The following is a 27407-nucleotide window of genomic DNA, read 5'->3' on the forward strand; positions in this document are numbered from 1 at the left end:
CAGAGACCTGTTTTATACTTTGTGTATGACATTAGTTAAAGTTAAGCACTGAATCAGTTGTGTTTGTCTTATGTTTCATTAATAGCACTGTCATTGAAAAATATTAGAAAACACCTAATTCCAGCATTTCTATATACAAAAGGTGTACTAAAAATCAATTCTGATCAATAAATTGAGAGTTTTAAAATAGGATGATGTTTGCCATCCAAGTTAAAAAAATGTGGTGAAAAAGCAACTGGAATAAACTTATTCATGAGTAACATAATATCTCTTAAGTATCACTATTAAATAAAAAAAGTCAGCACTGCAAAAAATTAGGTATTCTCTAGATACATGGTGCTCTATTTTAATCACGATATTTAGTCTAGGCAATTTTCTTAATTAGAAGAATGGATGCAGAGCAGCTGAAGAATAAGTAATGAAGGTACATTAATTTCTTTAATAATTTATTTCATTCGAAAGTATGGCATGCAGAGCCACAGACAGCGTGATGTGTGTTCATATTACTTATGTGCTTTGTTTTCAGAGTGACTATGAAAGAGAATTTCATTTCTGTGTTAATTACTTTGCTCTAAACATGGCCCTAGCTTATAGCTGGTCTAGTCTGTGGTTTTAGCAGCAAGTAGCTTTATCTGTATCTATGAGGTCTTCAAATTTTTTAAGATCATGTGATAGTTGAGAGGTTTAAACAATATCCGTCCCCATACTGATAGTTAAAATTAGACCTATAAACTATAAAACTATAAAACATAACTTGTGTGTTAGGCTTTTATCTTCTCCCTTATTTAAACTTCTGTTTCATTAATTCTTCATGTCTTGTGAGAAGTAAAGTAAAGGAGTCAGCAGTAAGAAGTGGAATAAGACAAGATTGACATTTAACTGAGAAGAGGATATTCTTGTTTTCACAAAATAGGCTAGAAGTAGATTTTGGAGAAAAACCATACCCTCTTTGCTTGACTATGTCATCTGTTCCTTTGTGGAAATGTAGGTTTCAATCTTGAACAAAGAACAATGGTATAATCTCCCATGCATATGTTTACAGTCTCTAGGACAGAGACTATGACAGTAAGACCCACATGAGATTTTGACATACATCTGTTGGGTATGTTCTGCACCAGTTCTCCTGTACTTCTGTGTGTAAAGATTTTCCCATGATTTCCATGAAAAGCATGTGAAGTTATTATGGAGTGGGTTGAAATGTTACCTGAGCCATAGATGCTTTGAATCCTGTCTTTAGACTTGTTTTGGTGTGATTCCCTGCTCAGCCCATCTGAGAGGTACATAAGGAGCCACTGCTTTTGGCCAGTTCAAGGAAAGATTCTTAATTGCCTATCAATGAGGTGCTAGGAGAAGTAGCTGTGCACAAGCATCAACTAGGTGGATGTTTTCCTGCAAGTCCAAGCCTGCATTGAAGTTACTGAAAAATCAGATGCCTAAGCCAACTGCTAGTAAAGAGTATTTTTATTTACTGCAAAAATCTTACCATGTGGACCCTATTTACAACATGGAGAGCATTGACAAGTAATACCATTCACACCTTCAAACTGGTGATATTGGTTTCTAGTTTCATTTCTCTTAATTCCACAGGAAAATGAAGCCAGCTTTGGACTATAGTAGGATTGAAGTCAGTATGGGTTGTCACATTGACACACACCTCTACAAGTGTGGCACAAATGCTTTGGCATGAGAACAGACAGTCAGAGCAGACAGTTGCATCAGCTAATGTTGGCTTAAAAGCTGCAGTCTTGTTTCAGTGCTTTTTTCAGACAGTTCTTTGGTGACTTCTTTCAGCAGACACGTAGAATCTGTGCTTTGTGTAAAACCTCTTCAACTCAGTATATACAAAGGAAAGAGAATAATCTTCTTTCCAAGAGCCCTCCTAAAATAATTTTTTTGTATGTATTTCTCTGTTTGTTTGGGACATGGGATGACTACCCTTCTGCTGGTAACTACTGTTTTCACTGTGAGCTCTGACCACTTGAAGAAGAATAGCTTCATCTTTAACAGTGACTGTTCTAATTGCAGCATGTGGCATGACAGGGCAGAAGTGCACAAGGAGACACTGGAGATGCTTATCCTGGTGTGTCTGTGTACACCAGAGGTATCACCATATACCCCACTGTCTCAGCCTTGTACATGTGATTAGTATCTACCACCAAAAGCACTTATCAAGTAGACTGGTATAAGAAAGAATTTTTTGTATGATGAGAATGGTGAGTCACTAAAAGTTGCCCAGAAAAGCTGTATCTGCCTCATTATTGGAACTGTTCAAGCCAGGTTGGATGGGGCTTTCAGCAACCTGATCTAGGGAAAGGTGTCCCTCTCCATGGCAGGGGTGTGGGGCTAGGTGAGCATTGAAGGTCCCTTCCATTCCAAACTATTAGTGATTCTATAAGTAGTACTACATTTGACTCTTGTTGATACCCAGTCTGAACAGTGTGAGTCATTTTTAAAGGTGGATTGATGAGCCTCAGTAGTTAGAAGAACTTGAGGCTCAGACTCATGCTTCTTTCCTGTCTGCCAGCACAGAGCATTTCAGAACTGACAATGTCCAAGACCTTCATGAAACGGGTCAAAAATCCATTTAAAAGGGAAGCCATGGTTTCAATTTAAAATTATTTCTGAACAAAAAATGCCTTGTTGCCTGTGCTGTACAGTAAATACCTATATTTGCTGCACAACAGGAGAAGAAAGCTTTATGTCTCCCTACCCATCACAATTTCTCTCTCCAGTCTGAGTTCAGTTCAAGTACAGTCCCAGTTAAATTAAATTCTGATGACCCAGTCATCCTCTGCTGACATTTCTATTTTTTCACTATAAGCAGGCTCAGGCAATAACCATTCTCCTGTTTAGTGAAATAGAAATGAACTTATGCTAAATTTTAATATCCATGCAGTATCTATGCTGTACATCTGGAGCACTGACAGCTTGGCTGGTTTCTGAGCAGGTGGAGCAGTAACATGGCTAAAGGCCAGTTCTGCTTTTTCATTTGTTGTTAACTTTATCTGATTTGCTTGTTACTATGGCAGTGAGAAGCAGTCTCAAAGGAAGGAGTTAAGCTTTTCCAAGGTGTATGGCCCAGATTTGCTGATCCCATACAGTAGTGCTGGTTCTTTTCTCAGAGCATCTCTTCTTTAGATTCAAGGCACCAGGACAAGAGCTTGCAGCTGGTTCTGGCATCTCCAGCACTTGTTTGTCAGAATAATTTTGAGGTTTAGGCTGTGCAGGTTAAAATTACTATATGGTTTCAGAAAACTCAAATAAATCTAAGGTGGTGAAATTAGAGGTAGAACTTAGCAAAAGTATAGTACATTTCTTTGGTGCTGAAGGTAGTTTAGGAGCTGGCTTGGAAAAAATAACTTCATGTAAACAGGATGTCAGTTTACTTAATGAGATGAATAACCAAAAAGAAGAAGGGAGGATAAATTAGAGCCTGACCTGAAAACAAACATGAACACCATTATTCATAGTACTGGAAGTTTGAATGTGAAATGAACAGCACAGTTACATTTAACAAGATGCATTTTTCCACCTTAATCTACCCCCAAACTTGGCAGTTTCCTCTTACCTGCACCCATCCTCTGTTTTGCTTCTTGATGTTTGAAACAATTGCTCAGGGAGCTCTCACCAGAGCAGTGCCTCAAGGCTTTCATGGAGGGTTTCAGCTCACTCCTTGATTTTTCTCCCTGAGTCATTGCCTCAATATATTCCTTTTACACTGTAGCTGGGGGCTTTGGGTGGGTTTTTTTGTGGGCAAAATTACATGCTTGTTGCCATTATGATTGATGCTGAGAAACCACACATCCGCAGAAGTCTGGAATTGCTTCCAGAGGTTCTTATTTTATTCTTAAGTCCTGCAGTACATCTTATTTGTGTGTCAGTCTGCATGGGGGTCAGGAGAACTCCTGGACAGCTGAGAGTTTTAGTGGAGTTGGCCCTTATTCATGTGAGTATTATTAGTCTTAACTCTCTATAATGTATGCCATGCATTTAGATCCCACCATGCAGTACTCATGATTCTGCTCAAGAGCTGCCCATAAACACTGGATGTATGCTAGTTCAGACTTTCCAGTCATGCATGCTTCCATTTCTCCATCAAACCTGTCAGAAAAGCTCTCTGGTCTTTTCAGAAAATCATGTGGTGTCTGCCTCATGATAAAAAGATGCTGCTTTCAGTCCCAATAATAAGTCATTTAACATACCAGCCCTTTGCTTAAGTGTCCTATCCACTGCAGCCAACATACAATTGCCAGGCAAATTCTCTGCCTGGGCACCTGGAGTGCCTGGAAGAGTTTGATCAGTTTACATGGTGTAAGGTTTGGACAAAGCAGCCCCAGAAATGCAGGACTCAGCTCATCTCTCTGCTGTTGCAGAAACCCAGGAACTGACTTGTGTTATGGATACTGTGATGAGGAGAGCCAGTGGGTCAGGTCAGCCACTGCGGTGAGCACCAGGCTGCCAAGAATGCACAATGGAAATTCTCTGGTTGAATATCCTGTGAGTGGGTGGCTTGTCTGAAGAAACAAGAAACAGGCTCCCTTGAGTCTGAGAAGGGAGGGAAGTTGAGGGGGAAAGAGCAGATCCTAATGGCATGAGTTCCTCATTCAGAGGTTTAATTTAGCTTCTGTGGTTACCTTTACAGTCCATGAAATGACATTTTGACCTCCAAGAAGCTGGCTGGTGTCTACAGCACTTCATAGGCTATGCCTTTCATTTTTGTGTGCATAATATGCAAGAGTTGGCAGAATAATTTGGCTTTCAGTGTGAGGCACATAATTTTGGTAAAAAATTACTTCTTCAAGAGCCAAAACTTACTGCAGCTAGAACCAGCATGAGAAGAGGGAAGAGTCACTTGTGAAGGAAAGATGGATGCAATAAAGGCAAAGCAGCAACATGGGCTGTACCTTTGTGAAAATCTTATCCACATCTGCGTGCACTTTCATCAGGTCTTGGAAACAGCATCCCTGTTCTCTGCTTGTGTGGAAGCACAAGAGCCCATTCCTACTTGTGAAGAAGTGCACTTGCATCAAAGGCAAACCCCCAAATGGAGGTCAGTGTCTACAGGAGCCAACAAAAGGGAGCTTAGGTGGCTTTGCCATTTGCTGCCCATCATGTCCTTTTGAACACCTCCATCTGTTGCTGGCTTCCCCTTGTGCTGCAGCTGGCATCTCTCACAGCATCACGGGGATATACTCTGACACCATCCTCTTTTCCCTCCCCAGTTGTCTCTCTGCTTGTGATCTGGCACGGTTGTGTTTTTTCCAGCATCCCACTCTGAAGCATAGACTTTATGCCAAGGTTTCTGTGCGTCTCTGTCCCTCCTCTGCTGCTGTCCGACTGTTCTTGAATTTCTGGCCCCTCCTGTGATCCACCAGTAGCCTCCTTGGTGGTTCATTGTTTCTCTCTTTGATTTTCTGCATTAGTGAAGGATAAAGGGCAAGCAGTTTTATTTCAGTGGTGTAGTTCATGGGCTAGAAACTGCTTACCACAGATGGATACCATAGTAGACAGTATCCCTTATTTACAGAGTGAAGTCCAGGAATTCCTCTGGGAAAAGGAAACTTTGTATGGATGAGGTTGTGCTTGATGACAGACAAATGGAAAAGCAGAGAAATGGATGAAGAAGACACGTAGGATTTTGGTGATGCTCCATGGGTGTGCACTCCTCTTGTTCTTGGAGTGTGCAAGGGACCAGAAGTGAGTTGGCTGGACATGACAGTGCAAACCAGGAAAGCTGCAGAGCAAACAAATTGAGTGAAAAAGAACATGAATTGATCTGGAAAATCCAATCCCAGATGCAAGATGGGTGAGCAAAAAAGAGGCTGTGGGAATGGCTCCCTTTCACACCTCCTTATCTTTAATTGCAAAGAAAAACATGAAAACCCAGGAAACAAAACAAAAGTAGGAATAACCCCACTGCTAGGCAGGTAAAAACAGGCTTTGATTTGACACCAGCAGACCACAGAAATCTAAAATGCTAGGAGCTCTCTCTGAGAATTTTCAGACTACAAATGGTATTTTTTTACTAAAATAGAAGTAAAATATTTGAAGAAATAAGATACCACCTTCCTAACTCTGCAAAAAGACTAATTTCTACTCAAAATATGAAAGATTTAAAAGTTCATTCTAGATTAATAAACAGGATGAAAAATGTAAGAGCTAAATGTGAATGCTCAGAGCATCTACAGTAGCTGTGTAAGAGCAGCAGTCATGTACAGTGCTAATAAGCCAGTTCACGTCTAAATGTGATTATAAGTGGAACAGACATGGAGATAATTTACCCTCTAGCACACAGAAAGCATGAAACTACAATGAAAAATGTTTCTGCATTTCTGTGAACAGATTTTTAAGGAAGGGGCAAAAGATACAAACAAAGCAAGCAAAGAAGAGATTTCTGGCTGTGATGAAGAAAACAGGACACTGGAAAATGGCCTGAACATGGGCCAGCTGGAGCTTTTTTGGCAATATTTTTCTTTGGAGTTTTTTCCAGTCCTTCTGTGCTGATGAAGCAAGGATAAGACAGTGACACACAGGCATGCAAATGTCATATCAGGTATTGCATTGGTATTACAAAGAGAATAAATGAATTTGCTACTAAACGTACTCACATTATTTGAACATTATGTACCAAAAGCAATGTACAAGTGTTGCTGTCTCACTGCTTGGAGCAGATAACCGCTGCTTTCAGGTAAACCATAGCAACAGGATGACTACTAACCACAGGTATAAAAGCACAAGAGGTAACATATTTATAGCATTATTATCCTTCCAATAAGGATAATAGCCTTGTGGCTATCAGAGCATTGGGAAAACTACTTATCAGTTCAGGAATACTTACCTAGCAGTCTGGTGCAAGATGGAAAAGTTGGGTTGCAGGTGGACTTTGAGATCTTTAACTAAACATTATTACATCTTAGTAGGATTTAAAGAAGATTTATGTGTAAATTATGTCAAGTGCTCAGATTTCCCATTGCAAACAGGTCAGACCTACAAGCAAGAAATCCTGTTTAGATCAGATAATTTTTTCAGGATAAATCATGCAGTAGGGAGCAAGTTGCATCTGGTAACAAGTTGGACTAAATGATGATTGAAGATCACTCCCAACTGAACAATTGTACTGAATTTTATTCTGAACTGCATAGCTGTGGATTTGCACAGGTTTTATCAAAACTGCAAATCCACTTTCTACAAACACAGGGTATGATCGTGAGAATGAAAGACAGTGGGGAGTCCTGGTGGCACAAAGTCCCTCTGCTGGGAGATGGCTTACCAGACTCTTCAAAAACCAGGCCACTGAACACCTGACAGACATTGGAACAGGCTTTTTCAAACTAGACTATCAAAAAACCCTCATAACAAGGTAGCCTGTTATTGCAGAAAATATTTATGCTCTAACATTAAACTACCTGGAAGACATGAACAGTATTTTCCTGATGACAAAATAAGTATAGACCTGAAAAAGCATTCCTCCATTTCAAGCAAAATAAGGAAAAAAAACTGAAATATATTTGAATTATTTTCTATATTTAAAGGAACTATAAAACAAAGGTTAAATCATCATTTGCAGGGTTGTTTAAATTTTACTGTATCCATAAGAAATGAAGTATTTCCAAGTTCTTGCTAGGGCTGATGTTTTCCAGAAAAATTATTACAGGGCTGCTACAAATTCCATACAGGACACATTATCTGTTCTGTTTAACATCATAATTGCACTGAGCACTGCAGTGTGATGTTACAGTGATGTTATATAAAGTGTGAGTTCCCCCGGGTGTCTTCTGACAGAGCCAACAAAGATCTCAAGGTGCAGAGGGCTGAAAAAGAAAGCAAGGTATTTATCATGACAGCAGGTGTACTTCTGATTCAGAGATTGAAATGAAAAAAGGGCAGAAAGAAGGGGAGAAGAAATCCTTGAGGGGATTTGGAAAAGAATAGCGTCACTGATGCTGCAGCACTTGAGGTTGGAGGCTTATCCGTCCCATTTGTAACAGCTGAACATTCAGGTTGAGTTCAATTTAAAGGGCTCTTGGTAAAAGCAGCATTTTTATTATCCCTCAAATAAGGTTTGCACTGACAGATTTACTGTCTGCCCCTTGTTTCTTTTCTCTGCAAGGAGAAGGAATCTCATGTAGGACTTTGGTAAGCAACGTAGAACTGTGGGTCAGGTGCAGCTTTGCTAGGCTGCATAAGATGAGACTCCGTGAGATGAGACTGAACCTGGCAGCTTCCCAGGGTCTGTATGTGTCTGTCTGACTGCTGAGTACCATGGGAAGGGGCTGCCTTCTCCTCAAGTAGTACAGTTCTTGTTTGCAGTTTCGTATCACCAGTGATGGCACTTTATTGGATTAACTTGGCATTCAGTGAAGTATCATTCTCCTCTTGATCCTATCTACCTAATTGCCTTTTTGAAAAATGCTTTCTGGTTGAACATTTGCATGACCCTACTTTTTTTTTTATTAGTACTCTTAAGAAGGCCAGGTGGGCCGACAGGCTTTATTCTTCGAGCCATCCATGAATATTTTAGAGGAGCAATAAAACTTATTCATAGCACATTGGTTTTGCAATAAAATTATTATTAAAATTGTTTAAATTCTTGATAATTTATTTCAGCTGCTTACTTTTTTCTGGCAGGTCCTTAAGAGGAAGGGAAAGAGAGAAAATATGAAACAGAAAATAGCAAATTAAATATTATTCCTTCCAAGTTTACGGTAACAAAGTGTTAGCAGTCATGCTGAAGAATTCCTCTGTACACAAAATATTGTTCAGCTTCTCCTTATTAGATCATCTTTATGAGGTGTCCACATTGTTTGTTCCCTGGAGAGCTCCTGGTATTTGCAGAATTACTTTAAATGTGTTAAATATGAATATTTTGAATTAAGCACTTTTAAAATAGTCTTTTGAGGGGCAGCTGTGAGATCATCAATTAAAGACAAAATAAGGGTTAGCCATAACCATTCCACCTCCTCTTTGTCTGCTCTCTGTGTTAGTTCCCAGAGTGGTTCTTGGCTCCAGTTTTCCATTCAGCCTGAAGTGCAACTGAGATGTGTCTGCACAATGGATGCATGAGGGGTGGGTGGTGAGTTCTCCTGTCTGGTGCAGCTGAGCTTTAAGTTACAAGAAGTGGAGTCTTTATAAGACAAAATTAAAAACAAACAATTTCTGTGGAAAATAGAACAGATATATCTTCCACATTCCCCTTACAGCTGTGTTTTTCAGAGATAACTTTGCTAGCTGGTTACCTCTGCAGTCCCATTCCTAGGGAGACAAAGGCAGGCCACCACTAACAAATCCCCCAAAGACAATGATGCTGAGTGGTTCGACTTCAGGTTTCTGGCTCACTCTGCCTTTACTGAATGCTGGCAACAGAGACAGCTGAGCCCTGCCAAAGGGACCCATCAGATAACCCAGCAGAGCTGTAACCAGACAATTATTTCCCACTTTTGGTAAGAGAAAGGGATATGGCTGTCCAGCTGAAGTCGTTAGCAAGTTTCTTTTCATTCGTTGTGCTGAGGTTGCAGAGAATAGTGTGCATGATGCTTCAGAAACCGTTAGTTCTTTCTTTGTTTCCTCAGTCTATGTTTAAAGGCCTACTTTAAGTGCTTTCTTGTTCACTTTCTTCCTAAGCCTGTCCTTGGAGCCTAGCCTTCCAGAGGAGGTAGCATTTAGGGAAAAGGCTACAAATTTTAAACAGATTTTTTCAGAAGTTGAGGGAGAAAGAATTTGTCTATACTTTCTTTCTTGAGCGGTTCATGAGGAATACTTCAATACTGAAAGCTATCCTAAGCATGCTATGCAGCTAATCATTACTGTGGATAATAGTCCAGCATGGTTAACAATTTATAGCAATTAGGATTTAATTCAAACTTAATAAAAGGTATGGTTTTCTGTCCATGTGGTAAGGTTATGCTTAAAGTATTTGACCTATTTTTATAAACTATTTATTAACTGTGTATTTCATATACAGTTTTAATTGTAATCTTTTTAGCAACAATATTCTGTTGTACAAAAGCAGAAATGAGTCCTTCCTATAAAGTGCATATGTAGACTTACTCTAATTTAAACTTCAAATATGATCTTTAAAACTGACCCCCTAAAACTTTTTATTTATTCTGGTGTGTCTTGTTTCAATCTTGCTTAAATCAGCAGGCAATTAAATCCAAATATGAGGATGCACTGACAGGGTTATATAGACCTAAATGAGCTTTTAAAATGCTTGAAAATTACTTTGAGTGACTTCCCTATATAAAATCTTGTAACCTGAGTGATGTATTAAATTAAAGCTAAATCAAAGGTTAGTGCGTGAGCACAGTCATATGCTCACTCTTGAGGAGTGAAGGGTTTACAAACAGATTTCTCTCGGGGAAGAAAAGCAATTGACACCCAATTAGTTAAAGCATATTCCTAAAGCTCAATGACTCGAGAGCAAATTATAGTTGTCATTGTGGATTTGTGAAGTGTGCTGAACCATGATGCATTCCTTCAGAGGGAAGTTGCTTAGACATGAAAGTATAAAAAAAAAGCAGAACATGTAAGAGTTTTCCATGCTTCTATAATATCTGAGCTTAAATAAAACAAATTTGTAAAGTAACCATGAAGTCAGCTGGATGCATTTTTATGGATTCCTGCTGCTTGTTAAAAACTTGTTGATGACTCACCAAGCTTTGAAGTGAAATGCGATATATCATTCCCTTCCTGCAACTGGTGGGGCCTTGGCTCTGTAGCTGTAAGCTGTCACAGAGATGGTCTGTGCCTGAGCAAAACGACATGAGAGAAAAGGGTTTGCTGCATGACTAGGGAGAGGTGGCTCTGTTGCTCTCTGTCTCTGAGAAGGGCTTTTCCTCCTTCAAGTGGAAGATCAGTGCTGTGTGATAGTGATGAAGGAAACCCTCATTAGCAAGGGAAGTTTTCAAACTTCTTTTCTTTGTCTTTATTTGCATGTGCTTCATATGAAATAGCCCCAAGCCTGGGCTTTATTATCAGTCAACCATTTTAGCAAGATTATGCAAGAGGAGGAGAACAGCTGTCTCCATGTAAATACAAATATACATGAGTCTGGGAAATAAGCTTGTTACATTTTTCAACTCATTTAAGAAAAGCTTATGTTTTAATATGGTGAAGCAGTACAGTTGTACATCAGAAAAGGCATCACCTATTCACAGCCTCCCTTAAGGTCTTGATCTAGTATGCTTCAGCAAGCACAGGATCAGGTTCCCTCATAGCAATGCCCCAGCCTAATGTACCAGCCACATGCTCAGACCTGGCATCCTGTCTCTGTGTGCAATGCCCATGGTGCTGCCTGCCCAGGACATGGTGCTGCCTGCCCAGAGCACAGTGCTGCCTGCCCAGGACATGGTGCTGCCTGCCCAGAGCACAGTTCTGCCTGCCCAGGACATGGTGCTGCCTGCCCAGGACATGGTGCTGCCTGCCCAGGACACGGTGCTGCCTGCCCAGGACACGGTACTGCCTGCAGGCCCAGCAGCTGTGGCCCCATGGGTGCGAGGGCTGTGGCACGTCTGCAGGCGTGGTGAGGCGTGGGGTCAGCAGGCAGTGTCACCCGGAGCCGGCTGGAGGCCACATCACGCGGCTTGCTCGGCTTCGGTCATCCCCTTGATTCAGCAGCTTCAGTGTGGTCCTGAATGAAGATGCTTTTCTCAACTGGAAGCAGAAACTACTTAGCGACGAAGTAATTAAATCATGCTGCTCATGAAAAGCCCTCACTGTTAATTTACGGTATTTGTTGGAGCTCCCAGAATACAATCATTTACACAATACACAAAGACTGTATTGAGAACAAAAGTAGGGAACTTCTGGAGAAATTTAAATATAAAACAATTTTTATAACAATTTGAAGTGTGTCTGCTTGATTTAATTGGCTATAAGGAACCCACTCCAAGGTTCTAGGTACATTAAGACAATTTGAGCATTTTCTGATTTTCTTTCTTTGCAACTTTATTGGTCAAGAATAGGTTAACAATTTTATCACAGTTATTGAGAGCCTTATGAAATAAAGGGAATCTTTATACTCTTTCTGTTTTAGTGTGAGTTTTGAAAACCTTGTTCTTTGTCTCCTGTAGCTGGCACAGAATATAGGAAAGGGTAAGAAAAGATGAAGACTCAGCCATAAAGAAGAGAGAAATCTTAAATCCTGGTATGAAACCAGGAAATCCAACAGAAAGCCCTCACAATCTTAATGGCAGCACATTTTGTGATAGGGAATTGAAACTTGTATAAAGCCTCATAAAATACAATAAAGAAAAATGTGCATTCACATTACCTGTTACTTCTTTCAACATGAATAGTAAAATATTTTGTTTTATTTTAGAAGATTTGTCCATCATTGCTCTAGTTTTATTCTTTTTCAGGTCGTAATATTAAACTTATATTACCTCTTAAACTAAGTAACACTAGTATAAATTTTATTTTAATTTTCTCACTTAGTTTGACCATCTTCTCTTTGCAGGAACCTCATCCTTCTCAAATAAGACCTGAAAGTGGTCCACAAGCAGGTGGAACCAGACTTACCATCTCTGGTGTAAATCTAGCCACTGGTTCCAAGAAGGATGTTCAAGTTTCAGTCGGTAGCCAGCCCTGCAATGTGTACGTAGCCTGAGTAACTAACAATACAGAGCTGTTTCCAAAAAAAGCACCAACCTTTTCTGCCCTTTATAAATTAAACAAACCCCTTGTCTATATCTTCGTGACTCCTCCCATGCAATGGAGTTCTGCACATAACATTGAGACAGAAACTCAGAGGCTTCAGCGGATGGAGCAGCTGTAAAAACACCTTAAGTGGGAGAATTTAGATGTCCAAAGATTTCTCCACTTTTTGCTTTCTCTGCTATATGGCTGCTTCAAACCCACTTTCACCCATGCTTTCACTCAGCATGTCCTCAGTGGTTCTGTATTTAATATTAATTTTCTAGTCTCCCATACTTTGCTCTTCTCCTTTCTTTTTCCTTTTATTAATTGCTGCCCTTGTTTTTTCTCAAAAAAAAAGGAAGGGCACTAAATGTGCTGACCCTGCATTGTTCCTGTGTTTGTACACTGTTTGTTGTTATATCCTATTATCTATTTTTTTAAAAAGCTTGAGTGATCTGACAGAATTGTTATCTTCTCTCATAACTACTTGGTACCCAGCAAAAATAGAGCCCTGGTTTTGTTTTCTGGAGTTTATAGTAAAATAACACAAAACTCCATAATGTTAGTAACAGAAGATGTTTCCTCTTTGTTTTCTTCTCCAATTTAGTACTGAATTTGGAGACGAGATCATCTGCATTACAGGACGTAATAACAAGGTTGAACCTGTTCTAGTCATAATGAACTATGGGGGCACAAGAATTCCTGTACCACAGCTGTTTACATACAGTGAGAATCCTACTGTCACCAAATTCCTCCCAGTAAATAGCTTCAGCAGGTAATGAAATGTTTGTCATAATTTTTTTCACAACTAGCTTTAGATATGTGTAATATGTAATAAAAATATTAAATAGAGAATTGTTTGGAATAAACTCCTGTGCTCTATCAATGTACACATTTAGGTATGTAGGGTTTGTGGTCTTAACTGCAATCGATGTTTGAAAGTATTTTGTTTACTTCCAAATTTTCATCCCTTTTCAAAGGTCAATGTAAAAAGTGTAACAGCATGACCTAATAGAACATTAAAAATAAACTTGTCTGTGACTTCTCTTGGAGATATTAGTACCTGTCTCCTTGAATATTGAGTAATCTTGTATAAAATAGGATTTGTTTTTAATGTTTCCTTTTCATTTTTGGTTGGGTGACTTTGGGGCCTGGAATTTTTCTTTGGTAGATCAATAGTGATTTACCCCATGGAATTTAAATGACTGTTTTTTCTTCTATATAAACTAAAGCCTATTTTTATGGATTGCTTTGAGGTATACTATTCCTCTAAATCCATGTCACTTCAATGACTTTAATTCCCACTGGCAACTTGCATTCATTCTTCTGCTTATGTGAATGTTTTATTTTTTAAACAATGTGCTGCAAATAAAAGTGAATAGAGAAGCCAGGTCCCTACAGACCTGTGGAAAATATACTTTCACCTTTGTCTCTATGTGTGTATTGTAGGCAGAATGATTTTAATAGTAATATTGGAGAAGTAAAACAAACAAAGTTTGGCATCAATGTACAGCCAAAAATCCTGGCAAAGCAATGTGTACTTTTTTCAATTTTGCTGTTTTAAATAGAGTTTTAAGTTGACATTGATCTTTTAAATGCTTTCTTCATCAATAGCTTTAGCAGAAGTCCTTTTTCTAGGACATCTAACTGTCATATAGGCATTATACATAGGTTTTTTTCAGTGGAACCTGTAGCAGTGCAGGATGAAGCAGTGTATAGCTTTGGTAGTCTGCCAATGACTTGACTCCTTTTTTTAATTCTGTCTTGCAGTGGAGGGAGAAATATTACAGTAACTGGAACTGGTTTTGAGCTCATCCAGACTTTCTCACTGGTGGTATATGCAGAGCGTCCAGAAGCAGGGAGGATGAATCAAAAAAGGGTAATTTTCTTTCTTTTCCCCCAAAGGCGTAACACTGGATGTACAACATATAATCTGTTCAAAAACTGCATATAGACTTTCCCACTGGACTCCACTGGGCTTGGACTGAAATAAGGTTTGAACAGATCCCTGAGTCTGTTCAGGGTTTTCTTGTGGAAGAAGATCTTGACTTTCCTACCATCTTGCCTTACATTCACTTGTACTTTGCAATCTTCTGCTTTAAAATTGATTTCATTCAATATGGATAAGGATAAAAGATGTATTTCAGAATTTGGAGGTGTTTGTTTTTTCTTTATCTTTCTCCTTCTCCCCCTGCAAGCATTAGCAATTTGCATGAAGCAGGATTTAAATCTAGACAATGCAGACTACTCTGCTTTGCACAATCAGTTTCTTTTATTTCCTCACATCTCAATGAACCAAGTCTTCTTTTCTTTGTTGCTTCATGCATATCCCACCTGCAACAGGTCACAAAAAGCTGTGAAAAATAACATTTTAAAAAATCCTTGCATCTCCTGCTAAGAGGAACTGACATTACCAATAGTCTCAATTTCCCCTACTTCTAGTGAAGATCACAATTTAATGACATGATTTAGACCTTAGAGTGATCTTTCAGTAAGAGCACTTTAAGACTCTTTCTAAGGTTTGCTCTTCATTGTAAGACTGTCTTGTGAGCCATAAAGAGTTTTGTATTTATATGCATGATTCAACTTTTAGAGTATGCCAAAGCCAGCTGGATTGGGATCAATTAGAACCCAATTCCTAAAGATTTTTAAGAGGAAAGCTGCCTACATTTTTTAGGCCATAAACTTCAAAAGGTAATTATCTTGATAATCTTGACTCCCAGGACAATCTGAAAATCTATTTAGCATTCTTGACTGTGTTTATCAACATTTCTCACACCTCCTCTTATGTATATTCAACCTATTAGCTTAAGTCAGCATTACTTATAGCATGCATTCTTCGTTAAGACTTTGCAAACTAGTCAGCTTTTCTAATCTTTTGGTTTGCTTTCACTTACTCAACAACCAGTAATGTTGGGGAGAAGCTATCAAGATGCACTGAGTCATGAAGTGAGAAACAGAGGTGCTGATAGAATAAGTATTGAGGGTTCCTATTACTGTTGATGTTACTGAATGACTGAAAGTGTCAGGCTAAAAACATTTGTTGAATTGAACATTTGTTACCTTGAGTAGCAGAGTGACAACTGTTGAATTTTATTCCAAAATTCCACTTAATAATTGTATTGAAGTTCAATGAGGTATTATGTGGTATAAGTAGAAAAGAATTGACCCAATCTACTTAAAGGTACAGAAGATGATCAGGATTAAGGGTGACATGTTAACTTCCTAATCTGAGTGGAATTTGATGGTATCAGTCCAGTGGCAAAGAGCCATGAAAATTGGAGGCAATTGGAGGAAACTGATCCATAGCCCAAGCTTCTTCTGCAGACAACTGCTAGAATATAGTGAATCAAGGATTTATCTCCATCAACAAATTTATTTCATTTTCTTTTTCAAAAATACTTTATGCTATGGTACTTCTACTGTATAGAGAGGATATAAATTAAGTGTTTTTATTTCTACAGTCTAAAGTTACGAGCAGTTATGTACAGAAACAAATCTGACTCTGAAATGTGCGTGTTCTTCTTCTTGTCTTGTTTCTTACAGTTTTATGGAAAGGTTGTTACAAGACTTAATGAAACCACAGTGGTTTTTTCTTCCCCTCCAATACTGGAAGACCCAGAAAACTATAACATTACCACTGTTATTCTAATGGATCATTATAAATTGGTTGTGAAAAATGAGAGCCACTCCTTTGCCTATGTCGCAGACCCAACTTTTGAAAACTTCACAGATGGCATCAAAAAACAAGTCAACAAACTTATTAATGCAAAGGTAAACGTGTCAAAAGTTGTGCTTGCTCATTTTTTCCTTGAAGCATGTTTGGAATTTTTCATTCCTTTCTCAAAGCCTTAACAGGTGTTTGTTGCTATACCCCAAATTCTTGGTAGAGTCCCTTACCTCTGCTAGACAATAAACATTGACAGCTCCCATTTCCTCCCCACACCCCTTCTCAGAGAGAGTTCCTGTCTTTGTAGCCGAACTTCGGGTTTGCTGAGAATGCCCCCTCCTGCTGAGTCTGGCATTTGCATTTGGAAATGCCCTCTCCCAGCAGACCTCCCAAGAGCTGGAAGGGATCTCATCTCACACCAGGAAGGAAGGGAGAGGAATCACATAACTCCCAATCACTCCGCTGTTGTGTAGGCTGCAGTGCAAATCATATCTGCTGCTAAAAGTGCAATGATAATTCAGCGTTTTATTTTCTGTCTAGGGCAGTAACCTGAACAAAGCCATGACGATAGATGAGGCCCAGGCGTTTGTGGGTGATGAGCCTTGCAATATAAAAACTCTAACTGAAACGGACTTATATTGTGAGCCACCAGAAGTACAGCCTCAACCAAAGAAACGGCAGAAGAGAGATACCATCAATAACCTTCCTGAATTCATTGTAGGTTACCTTTTCTGTAGAATTTAGTTTTGTGTATCAATAACACTTTTACAGTGCCTCTTGACTGAAGTAATTTGTTCTCCAAAGCTGTTGTAGTACTGTGAAGAAGCTCTTTGCAGTTCTTTCTTCCTCCAGCTTCTGCCTACTGCATAAAAGATGTCACACGTAAAGAGCAGTCTCAAGGCTGCCAAATGCCTTCTACCTTCATCATAAAGAAATGTAGAACTCTAGCCAGACAGACTGAGGATCTTTCTTCCTCATCTGAGCAAAATTAAATTACTTCATGGAATAAAGTGCTAGTAACCCAAATTCAGTGTAAAATATTCAGAAATATTTCCTTTGTTTGGCAGTTTCAGCTAGAAATTCACTTGTGAAAATTACTAAGAATTTAGAGTGCAATTGAGAAGTGGACCGCCTTACATTTGAACTTGTTGAGACAAATGTCTGTTTTTATCTAACTAGGTAAAATTTGGACTCCGGGAATGGATCCTTGGAAGGGTGGAATATGATAATCGTGTGACTGATATCCCACTGAATCTTATTTTGCCACTGGTACTTATTCCTATGATAGTAATCATTGGCATTTCTATCATCTGTTACAGGTAAGTTCTTCTAATTAGGTGTTTTTGTTTCCCTAAAGCTTTCAAGGTACTACCTGATTGTTTTCAGCTCAGTCTACAGAGACTATCTTCATCTTTCTTATGAGCTGCAGAGTTAAGAAAAGGAGTTACAGCTGGAAATATGTATGAGCACCAATTTATTCCTCTCACACATGCCAGATTCCTTGGTGTCAGTCAGCCCAGTCCCTCCTTTTTATATAAACACAATTGGTCCCAGGCTTTCCAAGTAAACAATTGCAGACTGAGTTGCACACATACCCTCTTGAAATGCCAGCTAAAGTGGCACTTGTGAAGGAGATAAGTTATACTGTATAAATACCCATCAACATTTATGCTGCCTCAGTCAGCACTGTAGGTATGAGCTGAATGGTTATGACTAAGGGGTCATTTTCACCTTTCCAGATGCATTACCTACACACAAACTTCATGGCTGAAGTTGGAATTCATGCTTCATAAAGGGCCAGAATATATGTCTGTATTTCACTTAAAACCTACTTAGTCTAATTTTAAGGTTAGTAATGAGGGCCTCATACTCAGAAAGGGGTGGATTTCACTCTTATGGTACATATCAATACATCTGAAGCATGTGCTGTACAGTCCCTGTGAACCTCCATCAAACCTTCTGAGTTTGATCCCAGACACTCCTGGGTGGCTTAGAGCCAGAGCAGGACATGTTGCAAGCAGTCCTTATACAATGCATACAAACTGAGTTCCTGTTCTTGATACATGATTGAAAGCATTTGTAGCTACTTACTGGATTTTAAATTACTGGCCCAAGTCTGCTTTGAAGCAACCAGCCCATGATAGTGCCAAGTTGCTTTACATGGAAAGATTTTGGCCACTGTCGCTGTTTTCCTCCTCCATTCTGTTTCTGCTGTATTTTAAAAAATCCAAGCCATGAAAATTTCTTCCAGTCATTGGGCTTCCCTCTGAGAACTGTTGCAAATTATTTACTTTTGCGTTTTGTAACTTTTTTAAAATCTTACTTCTGTTCCATAAAGACGCAAGAGCCAACAAGCGGAACGAGAGTATGAAAAAATTAAATCACAGCTTGAAGGCCTGGAGGAGAGTGTCAGAGACCGGTGCAAGAAGGAGTTCACAGGTATCACAGATATTTTTACTGCTGTGGGTCCTCTTCAGCAATCAAGACATGCTGGAGGAATGGTGCTAGCTCACTAAAACTGTCTTCTGGGAAAAAATAATCAATACATCTTAGTAGTCTTCATTACTGACATTGACATAGAGCAGATATTTTGCTATTATGTATGAGAGAAATAAATAAAATAAAATAGGTAACTGAGGTTATTAAAAGAAATTTATTATTTTAGCCTAAAGGAAGAACAGAGTTAGAAACTGGGAGTAGAAACTAATTGAGATTGGGGTTACTTACAGCCATTAATGTGATTTGCCATTAACACAAAGACAAGAATGTTTTAGAGTGACTAACAGTACACTTAATATTTAGCACAATGACTGTATGTCCAATGAATGCACATTAAAAACTGTTTTCAGAGCTGCAAAATTTATTTACAGCCATCAGCATACAAAGGGATAATTTGGTAAGCTCACAGGAAAGAAATAGCATTTTAACCTGTTCACCATGGGAAAATCTTCAGGTTGATTAGAGGAGCTAGCTAATTGTTCTGTGTAAATGTAGAGGCATCATCCCAGGGAAGGCAGCAGGATGTGCAAAGGCTCAGCATTTTTACATGTTGAACTGCTCATTGCAATGCTTAAATTAGGCATTTGAGTGCAAACATTGCAAATATTGGCCTAAATGATTACCATGAAATGTCACCTCATTATCTGAATTATACTTGCTGTTGGGTCGTGTTGAAATAATCTCTATTAAGAAAAAATACCTACCCACATGCTTTATTGCTGAAGAGAAAACACTATTTCATATTGACTGTGGCTAAAAAGCAAGATTGAATAAAACAGCAGTTTCAGGTTAGAGTTTGACATTAACTTAAGAAGCTCAGGGTATCTCAAAGTTTTCAGTCATGCTGTAAGCCTCCCTCAGTCTTTTTTTTTCTGGCATTTCTGGGACAGGATGTTCTTTACTGCTTTCTCTGAAAACCAACTCTTTCCAGGTTCTGGACACAAACTATTTTGCTGGGCAAGCAAATATTTGAATCAATCCCAAATGGGCTTCATTTCAAACTGCATTTTGAACTGTGAGAGGATCTAGCAAGGTTCTCCCTCTCTCTCTCCACCTCTCCCAAGGCACTCCATACCCATTTCTGAAAGGAGAAGGTACATTTCTCTTGCTGGGGCAAGAGTAGAGAGTTGCACCTTCATACAACCTGTTGGGTTGAAGGTTTCCTCTCTGCTCCACAAAGTACAAACACTAGGGAAGTAGAATGCACATTCAAGGAGTAATCCAGTTCCTAAACTACATCCACCTTGAGTTACAAGTAAATGAAACACTGAAGTCAAAACACATTCTGGTTCCATACTGTGAAACTGTAATGTCAACAGCACAAAGTGCAAACTCTCTAAAATATACAGGAACAAAGATAGCCAAGGAAAGGGACAGCAGGAAGGAAGTATTAATACCACACAGAGGGAAATCAGAAGATTCTTTGTCCCTCATCTTTGATGAATGCTATAAAATAAAGAGGAAAATGAATTAGTAAGAGCAATAAAACTCCTGAGACAATAGGTCGCTATATTAATTAACATGGTATTCCAATTAATCAGCAATATTGGGTAATTGGAAAGCCTTCATCATAGTAGCTGCTCCAATTCTAATTTTTGCCCCTTTTAAAAATTTCAGGCTTTTCAGTCCCACAGAAATATTTCCATCAGTTTCAATGAACCATTTAACCTTCTTCCTTTCTGCCATCCCCTTCCTTCCTATTAAATAAGCTTGCTTTACACTTTAAACCTCTCTTTCCTGGATTGCTGTGTTTTTAAAATAACTTTCTGTACTAACTAGACTCAGAGGGTATAGAATATGGATTGGAAAAAAAGAAAAATAAAATCAAACTGCAAAAAAATTTGCAGTGTCTTTTTCTAGTTCTCTAGATGAATGTAATCCTGCATTCATCTACATGAACTCACACAGACACCATAAAGGCCCTTTTACAGACAGGCAACAACAAGGAAACCATCAGTGCTAAAGGCAGTTATCCTCATGTCACCACAGGATTAGCTGTGGTTATAGTTAATAGGATGATTATTAAAAATAGCAAGAGAAAATATGAAATGAAATAAGTTTTTGCTGCTGAGTTGCTTTTTCACTATTGCAAGGCACTCAAAGAGCTTGTATTGCCTAAAAAACCTCCAGAATTTTTGAACTGAACCACTAAACTGCATTGCATATTGCAGATCTAATGATCGAGATGGAGGATCAGACAAATGACATCAATGAAGCTGGAATTCCAGTACTAGACTACAAAACATACACGGACAGAGTCTTCTTCTTGCCCTCCAAAGATGGAGAGAAAGATGTGATGATTACAGGAAAGCTGGATATTCCTGAGGCCAGGCGCCAGACTGTGGAGCAGGCTTTGTACCAGTTCTCCAACCTCCTCAACAGCAAATCATTTCTCATTAACGTGAGTACTGCAGTAGATTCACCTTGTCTCTTAACTAGACATACCTGTGTATATGTGTGCAAGACAGCAGGTTTGCAAGCACAGCTGAACCAAAATTAATAAAAATAAGTTATTTTCATATGGTTCTGATTTCACAGTAACCACTGCAGATATGTGGTATCACAGCCAGAGCTTCCTGTTGGTTCTCATATTTCTGTGTTAGGTCATGTAATATGGAGTTAGTCAACATTGCAATGGTTGTAAAAAGCAGGTATTTCCCAATCTGGCATAAAAACAGGTGCTAAAAGTTTGGTTTAGCCTTTTAAGAAATGTGATCAGAGTGGTTCCATCCTGGCTCCTCATGGGAGTCACCTACGGACAGCCGTCTGCCAGAATCTCTGCCCCAATGAAGGTAGCGGCTCCTCAAGTGGCCTATTCATCAACACTGATGTGTGCTCACAGCTGCTCTGAAGAGACTTATAATTGCTCATTCTCAAAAACTGAAGCTCATTGTCAGACACCTAAATATAGATTTAGGCTTCTAGCTTTCTCTCTCTGTCTCTCTCTCTTATTTTTTTTTTATGAGAACCCAGTGCTGAGCTAGTTAATGGTAGAATTAGAGCTTATGAAAGATGAGAGCACATTTACAGGTGTACTTACATTAGTGTCTTTGTAATTTGATGTGAAAGGACTGGGAATTTGGGGGAGAGGGGAGTTGATTTTCTCTTTTTAAACTGTCACAGAACACTATTTTACATTAAATTAAAACATCCTTTTTAGATAAGGTTTTAGATAAGTATATAAGTATTCCTTAGGTCAGTCCAGTACATTGTGTATCTAAAACCAAAATTTAGGCAACATTTTCTTATAAGAAGTTCTTTCAAGCTTCTGAAAACTTTTTGATTTAGTGCTTAAGAGATTTAATAGTAAAATAATATTGCTTGTCTTCTTAGGGCAGACAAGTGTTGAGGTTCTTCAGAAACCTGTCGTCTGACTTAATTTTACCTTTATTTTCTTTTTCAGTTTATTCACACGCTGGAAATCCAAAGGGAGTTCTCTGCTCGAGCTAAAGTGTATTTTGCATCTTTACTGACTGTCGCTTTACATGGAAAACTAGAATACTACACTGACATCATGAGGACGCTGTTCTTAGAACTGATGGAGCAGTATGTTGTGGCCAAAAATCCAAAGCTGATGCTAAGAAGGTCTGAATGATTGTCATATTTTCTGTATGTCTCTGGCTTTCTGTGAACATGATTCTTTTGCAGCGTGACTGTGGTGAAACGCTGGCTATCTGTAAAAGCCAGAAATAGCTTGGCCCAAGCATATTAGCAAGACAAGCCCATCAGGAGCAGCTGTGGAAGGCACCAGCAGCATGCTGGGCAGGACTGCTTATTCAAATACTACAGTGCAGAAACACCTTACTTCGAAATACCACACTGAACATTTAATTTGCTTTTTAATCTAACTTTATTCCAAATGAGCTACCATTTATATCACACATCACCTCCATAATGAGCAAACATAATCAGCTGCATTGTGCATTCAGTGAGGGCTTGCACTAGTGTTTTAACCCAGATGCTATTCCAAATAAATTTCAATAGATCTTGCTTTGTGTATGTTGTAGCTCTGTAAGCGGTAGGTTTCCCAGTAACTGCAAAACTGGGTTAATTTTTTAGCTCTCACAGTGTAGACCCAATTTGAAATTTTGAATAAAGGATGTGTGCTTTTTCAGCAGTGAGATGAAGGTACCTACTCAGAAATGATGAGCAATACAAAGCACTTATCCTAAAGCAAGTATATGCTTTCAAAACTCTATAGGGAAATCATTGCATTAGGAGACTGAATGCAGTTAAGCATGTAAAAATATTATATTTCAAGCAAGCAGTGTTGTTTTTTTTTTAAAACCTTGTCATTAAGTGCCCTTACTATATTCAGGGTTGGTTTTTTTTTCAGATCTGAAACGGTTGTTGAGAGAATGTTGTCTAACTGGATGTCTATTTGTTTATATCAGTACCTCAAGGTAAGAGTTGAAGTCTGTTGCCTGTGGGGTTTTGGTTTTAATATGTAATACTTAAAAAAGCTACACTAAGTATATCTTTTGATTTTGCTTTATTTGATTTCCTTTCCTTTACGTAGGACAATGCTGGGGAGCCTCTTTATAAATTGTTCAAGGCTATCAAACACCAAGTAGAAAAAGGCCCAGTGGATGCTGTACTGAAGAAAGCAAAGTATACACTGAATGACACAGGCTTACTGGGAGATGATGTAGAGTACACACAGTTGGTAAGCAAAGCATGATTAATAGATTATAAAATCATTTTTTATTTTATTTTTTTTTCTTCTAGTGTTAAATCTGTACACAGTTTTCTAGACTACTGTGAACTGCATAGAAATTCTGGTCATGGGCAGGATTGTCAGTTGTTTGACCAAAACAAGCCTCCAAGCAGGAAAACAAAGTATCTTCAAACATAAAATTCAAATCCTGCCAGTGCAGAATCCATTTCAATAAATCCCTTTCATAATTTTCAGTTTCAAAAGTGGTCAGGATAATTGGCTCCTCCCCTTTTCCCATCTAAATTCATTGGCAATTGATTTTTGCAGAATTCTTGCTCTGCCATTATGCCTGAACTTCAGGTTTTCTTCCTTGTGATTGCTGCTGATCAGCATATTGAACATCATTTTAGAGATCATTTTATTAGCATACCAGATTGTGCTCCTCTGCAGTCCTGTAAGATGCCTCCATAATCTCCAAAACACTTTATGAACCTCGTTCTACATTTTTTTTTTCTGTGTGAGTCAAAATCTCCTGAACGTGGGCAGCCCAACTGGCACTGAAAGTTGTTTATTTCCTCTTTGGGAAATAATTCCCTACAGTGCCTCTACAGCCAGTTCTGGAGACCTGTGTTACCTGCTTCAAGTGGAATGAAATGGACACTCCTGGCAAGGGAACTCCCCCTCTGAACTCAGCCTCCCCCTGAATCTAATCACCAGTGCCATGGTCCAGTTCTTTTCTATTATGAATTCTACTTTAACTTAATTCTGTTCACTGTCAGAAATTCCATCACTTTTCAAACATACTCCAGAGCACAGATTCACTGTCCTTTTGAAAAAATTCTAGCAGCCCACTCTTTAGCTCTTCAGGGAGTGTAAAATGTAATTGTACTCTTTCTGACAGTCTCGCTGCTTTTCTTCAGGGTACAGTGTAGTGAGTATCAAAGATGCACAGACTGTCCTTCAAAGACTGATTCTTTTTTTTTTTCCCTTTCTAATTTCTTTTTTATTGACATGTTAGGAGTAATTTGTAGTTGTCTTCAACTAAGAAAGATGCAGTGGCATATATGCAGCATAGAAAAGAAATTTAATGAAAAGCTTTATTTCATCCTGGGGGGGTGGGGAGCGGAAATTGCCATTTTATGTATTCTGAAAGGATGCTGATGGGAGAAGAGTACTGTAGGACTTGCACTCATGGAGTCACCAAACTGTGACCTAGAGTGCTTGAATGAAGAATGTGTTGGGCAAGAAGAAATTTTAAGTTCAACTGATATTTTGGGGATTAGTTGAGTTACTATCTTTATAAGTTCCACACACAGAAAATGCACTGATTGGCAATGCTGGCTATAATTTGTATTGTGTATGGAAAACAAAATTTATTTCCATGTCTTAATAATGTAAGTCTTAATGACAATAATTCTTTACTTGGTCTGTTTATTTGCATTTAAAAAAAACAAAATAATAACTAATAATTAAATAAATTAATCAGTGTGAAGGCAGAAAATTCATGTATGCAATCAGATATGGACACAACACGCTTATTAGCTAGATTTTAAGCATTGTACCATTGTACAGTAGCAATATTTGGTCCAGACTGACAGATTTCCCATCAAACAAATATTTTAAATATGTGCATGTGTGGAAGTTGATGAGATGTATGTATATGTGTATATACGTATCGTAAAAGATTATGGAGGGGGCACTACTGCCATTAGTTTTTGGGATCTTTGGCATGATGAAGATGATGATGATGTTGTGGCAACTCTGAACAGTTAGGGAGCATTTGGGCACCAGTGTAGGTTAAAGCATGAGTTAATTCCTTCACTTCTGCCTGAAAGTGAGACAAGGTGGGTAAGTACAGCATAGAGCAGTTGTCTGCTCTCTAATTGTTCTTATTTAAAAGATGAATCTGTTTTGCATCGCTGGTTACACTGACATGCTGCATACTGAACCAGCAGCAAAATCATGTCTAATTACCATAAAGCTAATAGGAAAAGGAAGGTGAAATCTCATGATTAGTTTGAGCTTTCTGTCAAGGGACAGTGCAATCATGTTTAATTTGACTGCCGTATGGCATAGCTGTTCTTCACTGTTTCAAAATACCAGCCATACAAGTTTATTTCTGAGGTCTGATGTGATAAATTCAGGCATTATGGTTGGCAGGACTGTATGTATCTGCGAGGTGCAGTGTTTCACAGGTGCCTGGCCTTCTAAGTTACCTGACTGGTAAAAGATCTACAAGGGCTCTGAGCTGTATTGCTAATTCAGTTAGTGAAAGAAAGAAGCTTTTCATAGTATCTATTTGGATTTTTGGAATTTTTTTTTTTCCCTTCTGGGGAGGTATTCTGGCCATGGTTTTTTTATTTGCTTTTGTCTATATTGAAACTGACACTTACATAGAAAAGCTACTTTCAAAAAATCGCTCTAGATTTAGCAAATTATAGGCTTTCAAGAAATTCTCTTTAACATTAAAGAAACCATGTCAATACTATCAGAAAACAGTAATATTTTAGAACTAGCATAAGCTACTTAGGTGTATTCCCTGGAGCTATTAGAGTTATTATGACAACAGTAGGCAGTAAATGAGGTTTTCAAATACATAAGATGATAGAAATGACTTTTATATGTACATACATATGTGTATGTGTGTGTGTATTTAATGAACAGCTGGTAACAGGAGGTAAAGTTTGGAGAGCTGAACAACTCACTGTTCATCATTTGAGCCATGTTAAATTGCCATATGTACAGAAGTAGTCTGCTCATCTTTAAAACCACACCCGTGAAGAAAGCATAAAAGAAGGCAAGAGTACATTATATTCTACAAGTTCAACAAAGTACAGTTCAAATGATTATTGGGAACTCATGAAATTTGGGCACTGCAATACGTGGCCTGTTTTATGTTCAGTATTATCAGGTTAAATGTGAAACATGTAACGAGTCAGTGGTCCAACTGCTTTGTTCTTGTATTTTTAATAAACTCTCAAGACTTAATAATATTAGCATATTAGATATGACTAAATCTATTCTGTATTTCTTCTGTCTTGTCATAGTGGGAGAAATTAACTGGAATTCATGATAGCTGGTTGGCTGCATAAAAGCAAAAGATCCTTCAAATAATCCCTTAAATAATCCATACTCCCATTGCAAATATGTGTTGCTGTGCAATAATCATTGCCTGGTGAATTTCAGATACTGTTTGCATTTAAATCACACAGAAAAATAGATTCAGAGGTAATTCAGCACTGATTTGCCTTAATAACCCTGTACATTCTTTTCTTCACAGACAGTTAATGTATATGTGCAAGAGGGAGGAAATGATTCCATACCTGTGAAAGTGCTGAACTGTGACACTATATCACAAGTAAAGGAAAAGATAATAGACCAAGTCTATCGAAATCTGCCATGTTCTCAGTGGCCAAAAGCTGACAGTGTAGTTCTTGGTACGTAGTTACTTGTGATACTATATTGAACAGGTGAGACCTGTTGTGTGACTTTGCATTCTCTGAAAAAATGTCTACAAGAGGATTTTATTGCTTGATTATGGTTTGGTTTGTTGTTTGTTTTTTGGTTGTTTTTTTTTTTAAAGCTGAATTCATGTTCAGCTGAATGCAAAAATACAGCATTTTGCAGCAATCTGAATATGCCTTAAAAATTAATGTCTTCTTACAGAGTTAGTTTTTCTTGACTTAAACTTTTGGTATACTGTCATCAGCATTGCAAGAGTCTGTTAATGACTGGTGGCACAAATGAATTCATGTCTGACAGTCAGTATCTCAGGTACTAATTAATGTGATAATGGCAGCATGGACAATTAACTGATGGAAAAGTAATGATGCAATTTCAGAAACTGGTACTGATTTTTGGTTGCCTTTATGATGGTTATGCAAAAGAACTAAAACTTACAGGAACTGCACTTTTAGGAGATGATGTACCACTTAGTCTCTGAAA

At 38.4% G+C, this 27407-nt stretch overlaps 1 protein-coding gene across 6 annotated transcripts in view; it reads left to right on the forward strand.

The window, feature by feature from the left end:
• Window positions 1–27407, forward strand: part of PLXNB2 (plexin B2) — a 249058-nt gene that overhangs the window by 203189 nt on the left and 18462 nt on the right. For all 6 annotated transcript variants that reach the window (XM_088054880.1, XM_014248934.2, XM_014248930.2 and 3 more), the window contains 12 exons: window positions 12458–12594; window positions 13244–13411; window positions 14407–14515; window positions 16183–16410; window positions 16847–17023; window positions 17486–17625; window positions 18645–18745; window positions 20977–21206; window positions 22209–22390; window positions 23142–23208; window positions 23325–23471; window positions 26743–26899. In XM_088054880.1, the coding sequence (XP_087911006.1) occupies window positions 12458–12594; window positions 13244–13411; window positions 14407–14515; window positions 16183–16410; window positions 16847–17023; window positions 17486–17625; window positions 18645–18745; window positions 20977–21206; window positions 22209–22390; window positions 23142–23208; window positions 23325–23471; window positions 26743–26899 (1843 nt within the window). The remainder of the gene's footprint in view (window positions 1–12457; window positions 12595–13243; window positions 13412–14406; window positions 14516–16182; window positions 16411–16846; window positions 17024–17485; window positions 17626–18644; window positions 18746–20976; window positions 21207–22208; window positions 22391–23141; window positions 23209–23324; window positions 23472–26742; window positions 26900–27407) is intronic.

The sequence above is a fragment of the Pseudopodoces humilis genome, chromosome 5, assembly GCF_049639895.1.
Source record: "Pseudopodoces humilis isolate 2021_Gansu_Grassland_sample_001 chromosome 5, ASM4963989v1, whole genome shotgun sequence".
NCBI classification, from domain to species: Eukaryota; Metazoa; Chordata; class Aves; order Passeriformes; family Paridae; genus Pseudopodoces; species Pseudopodoces humilis.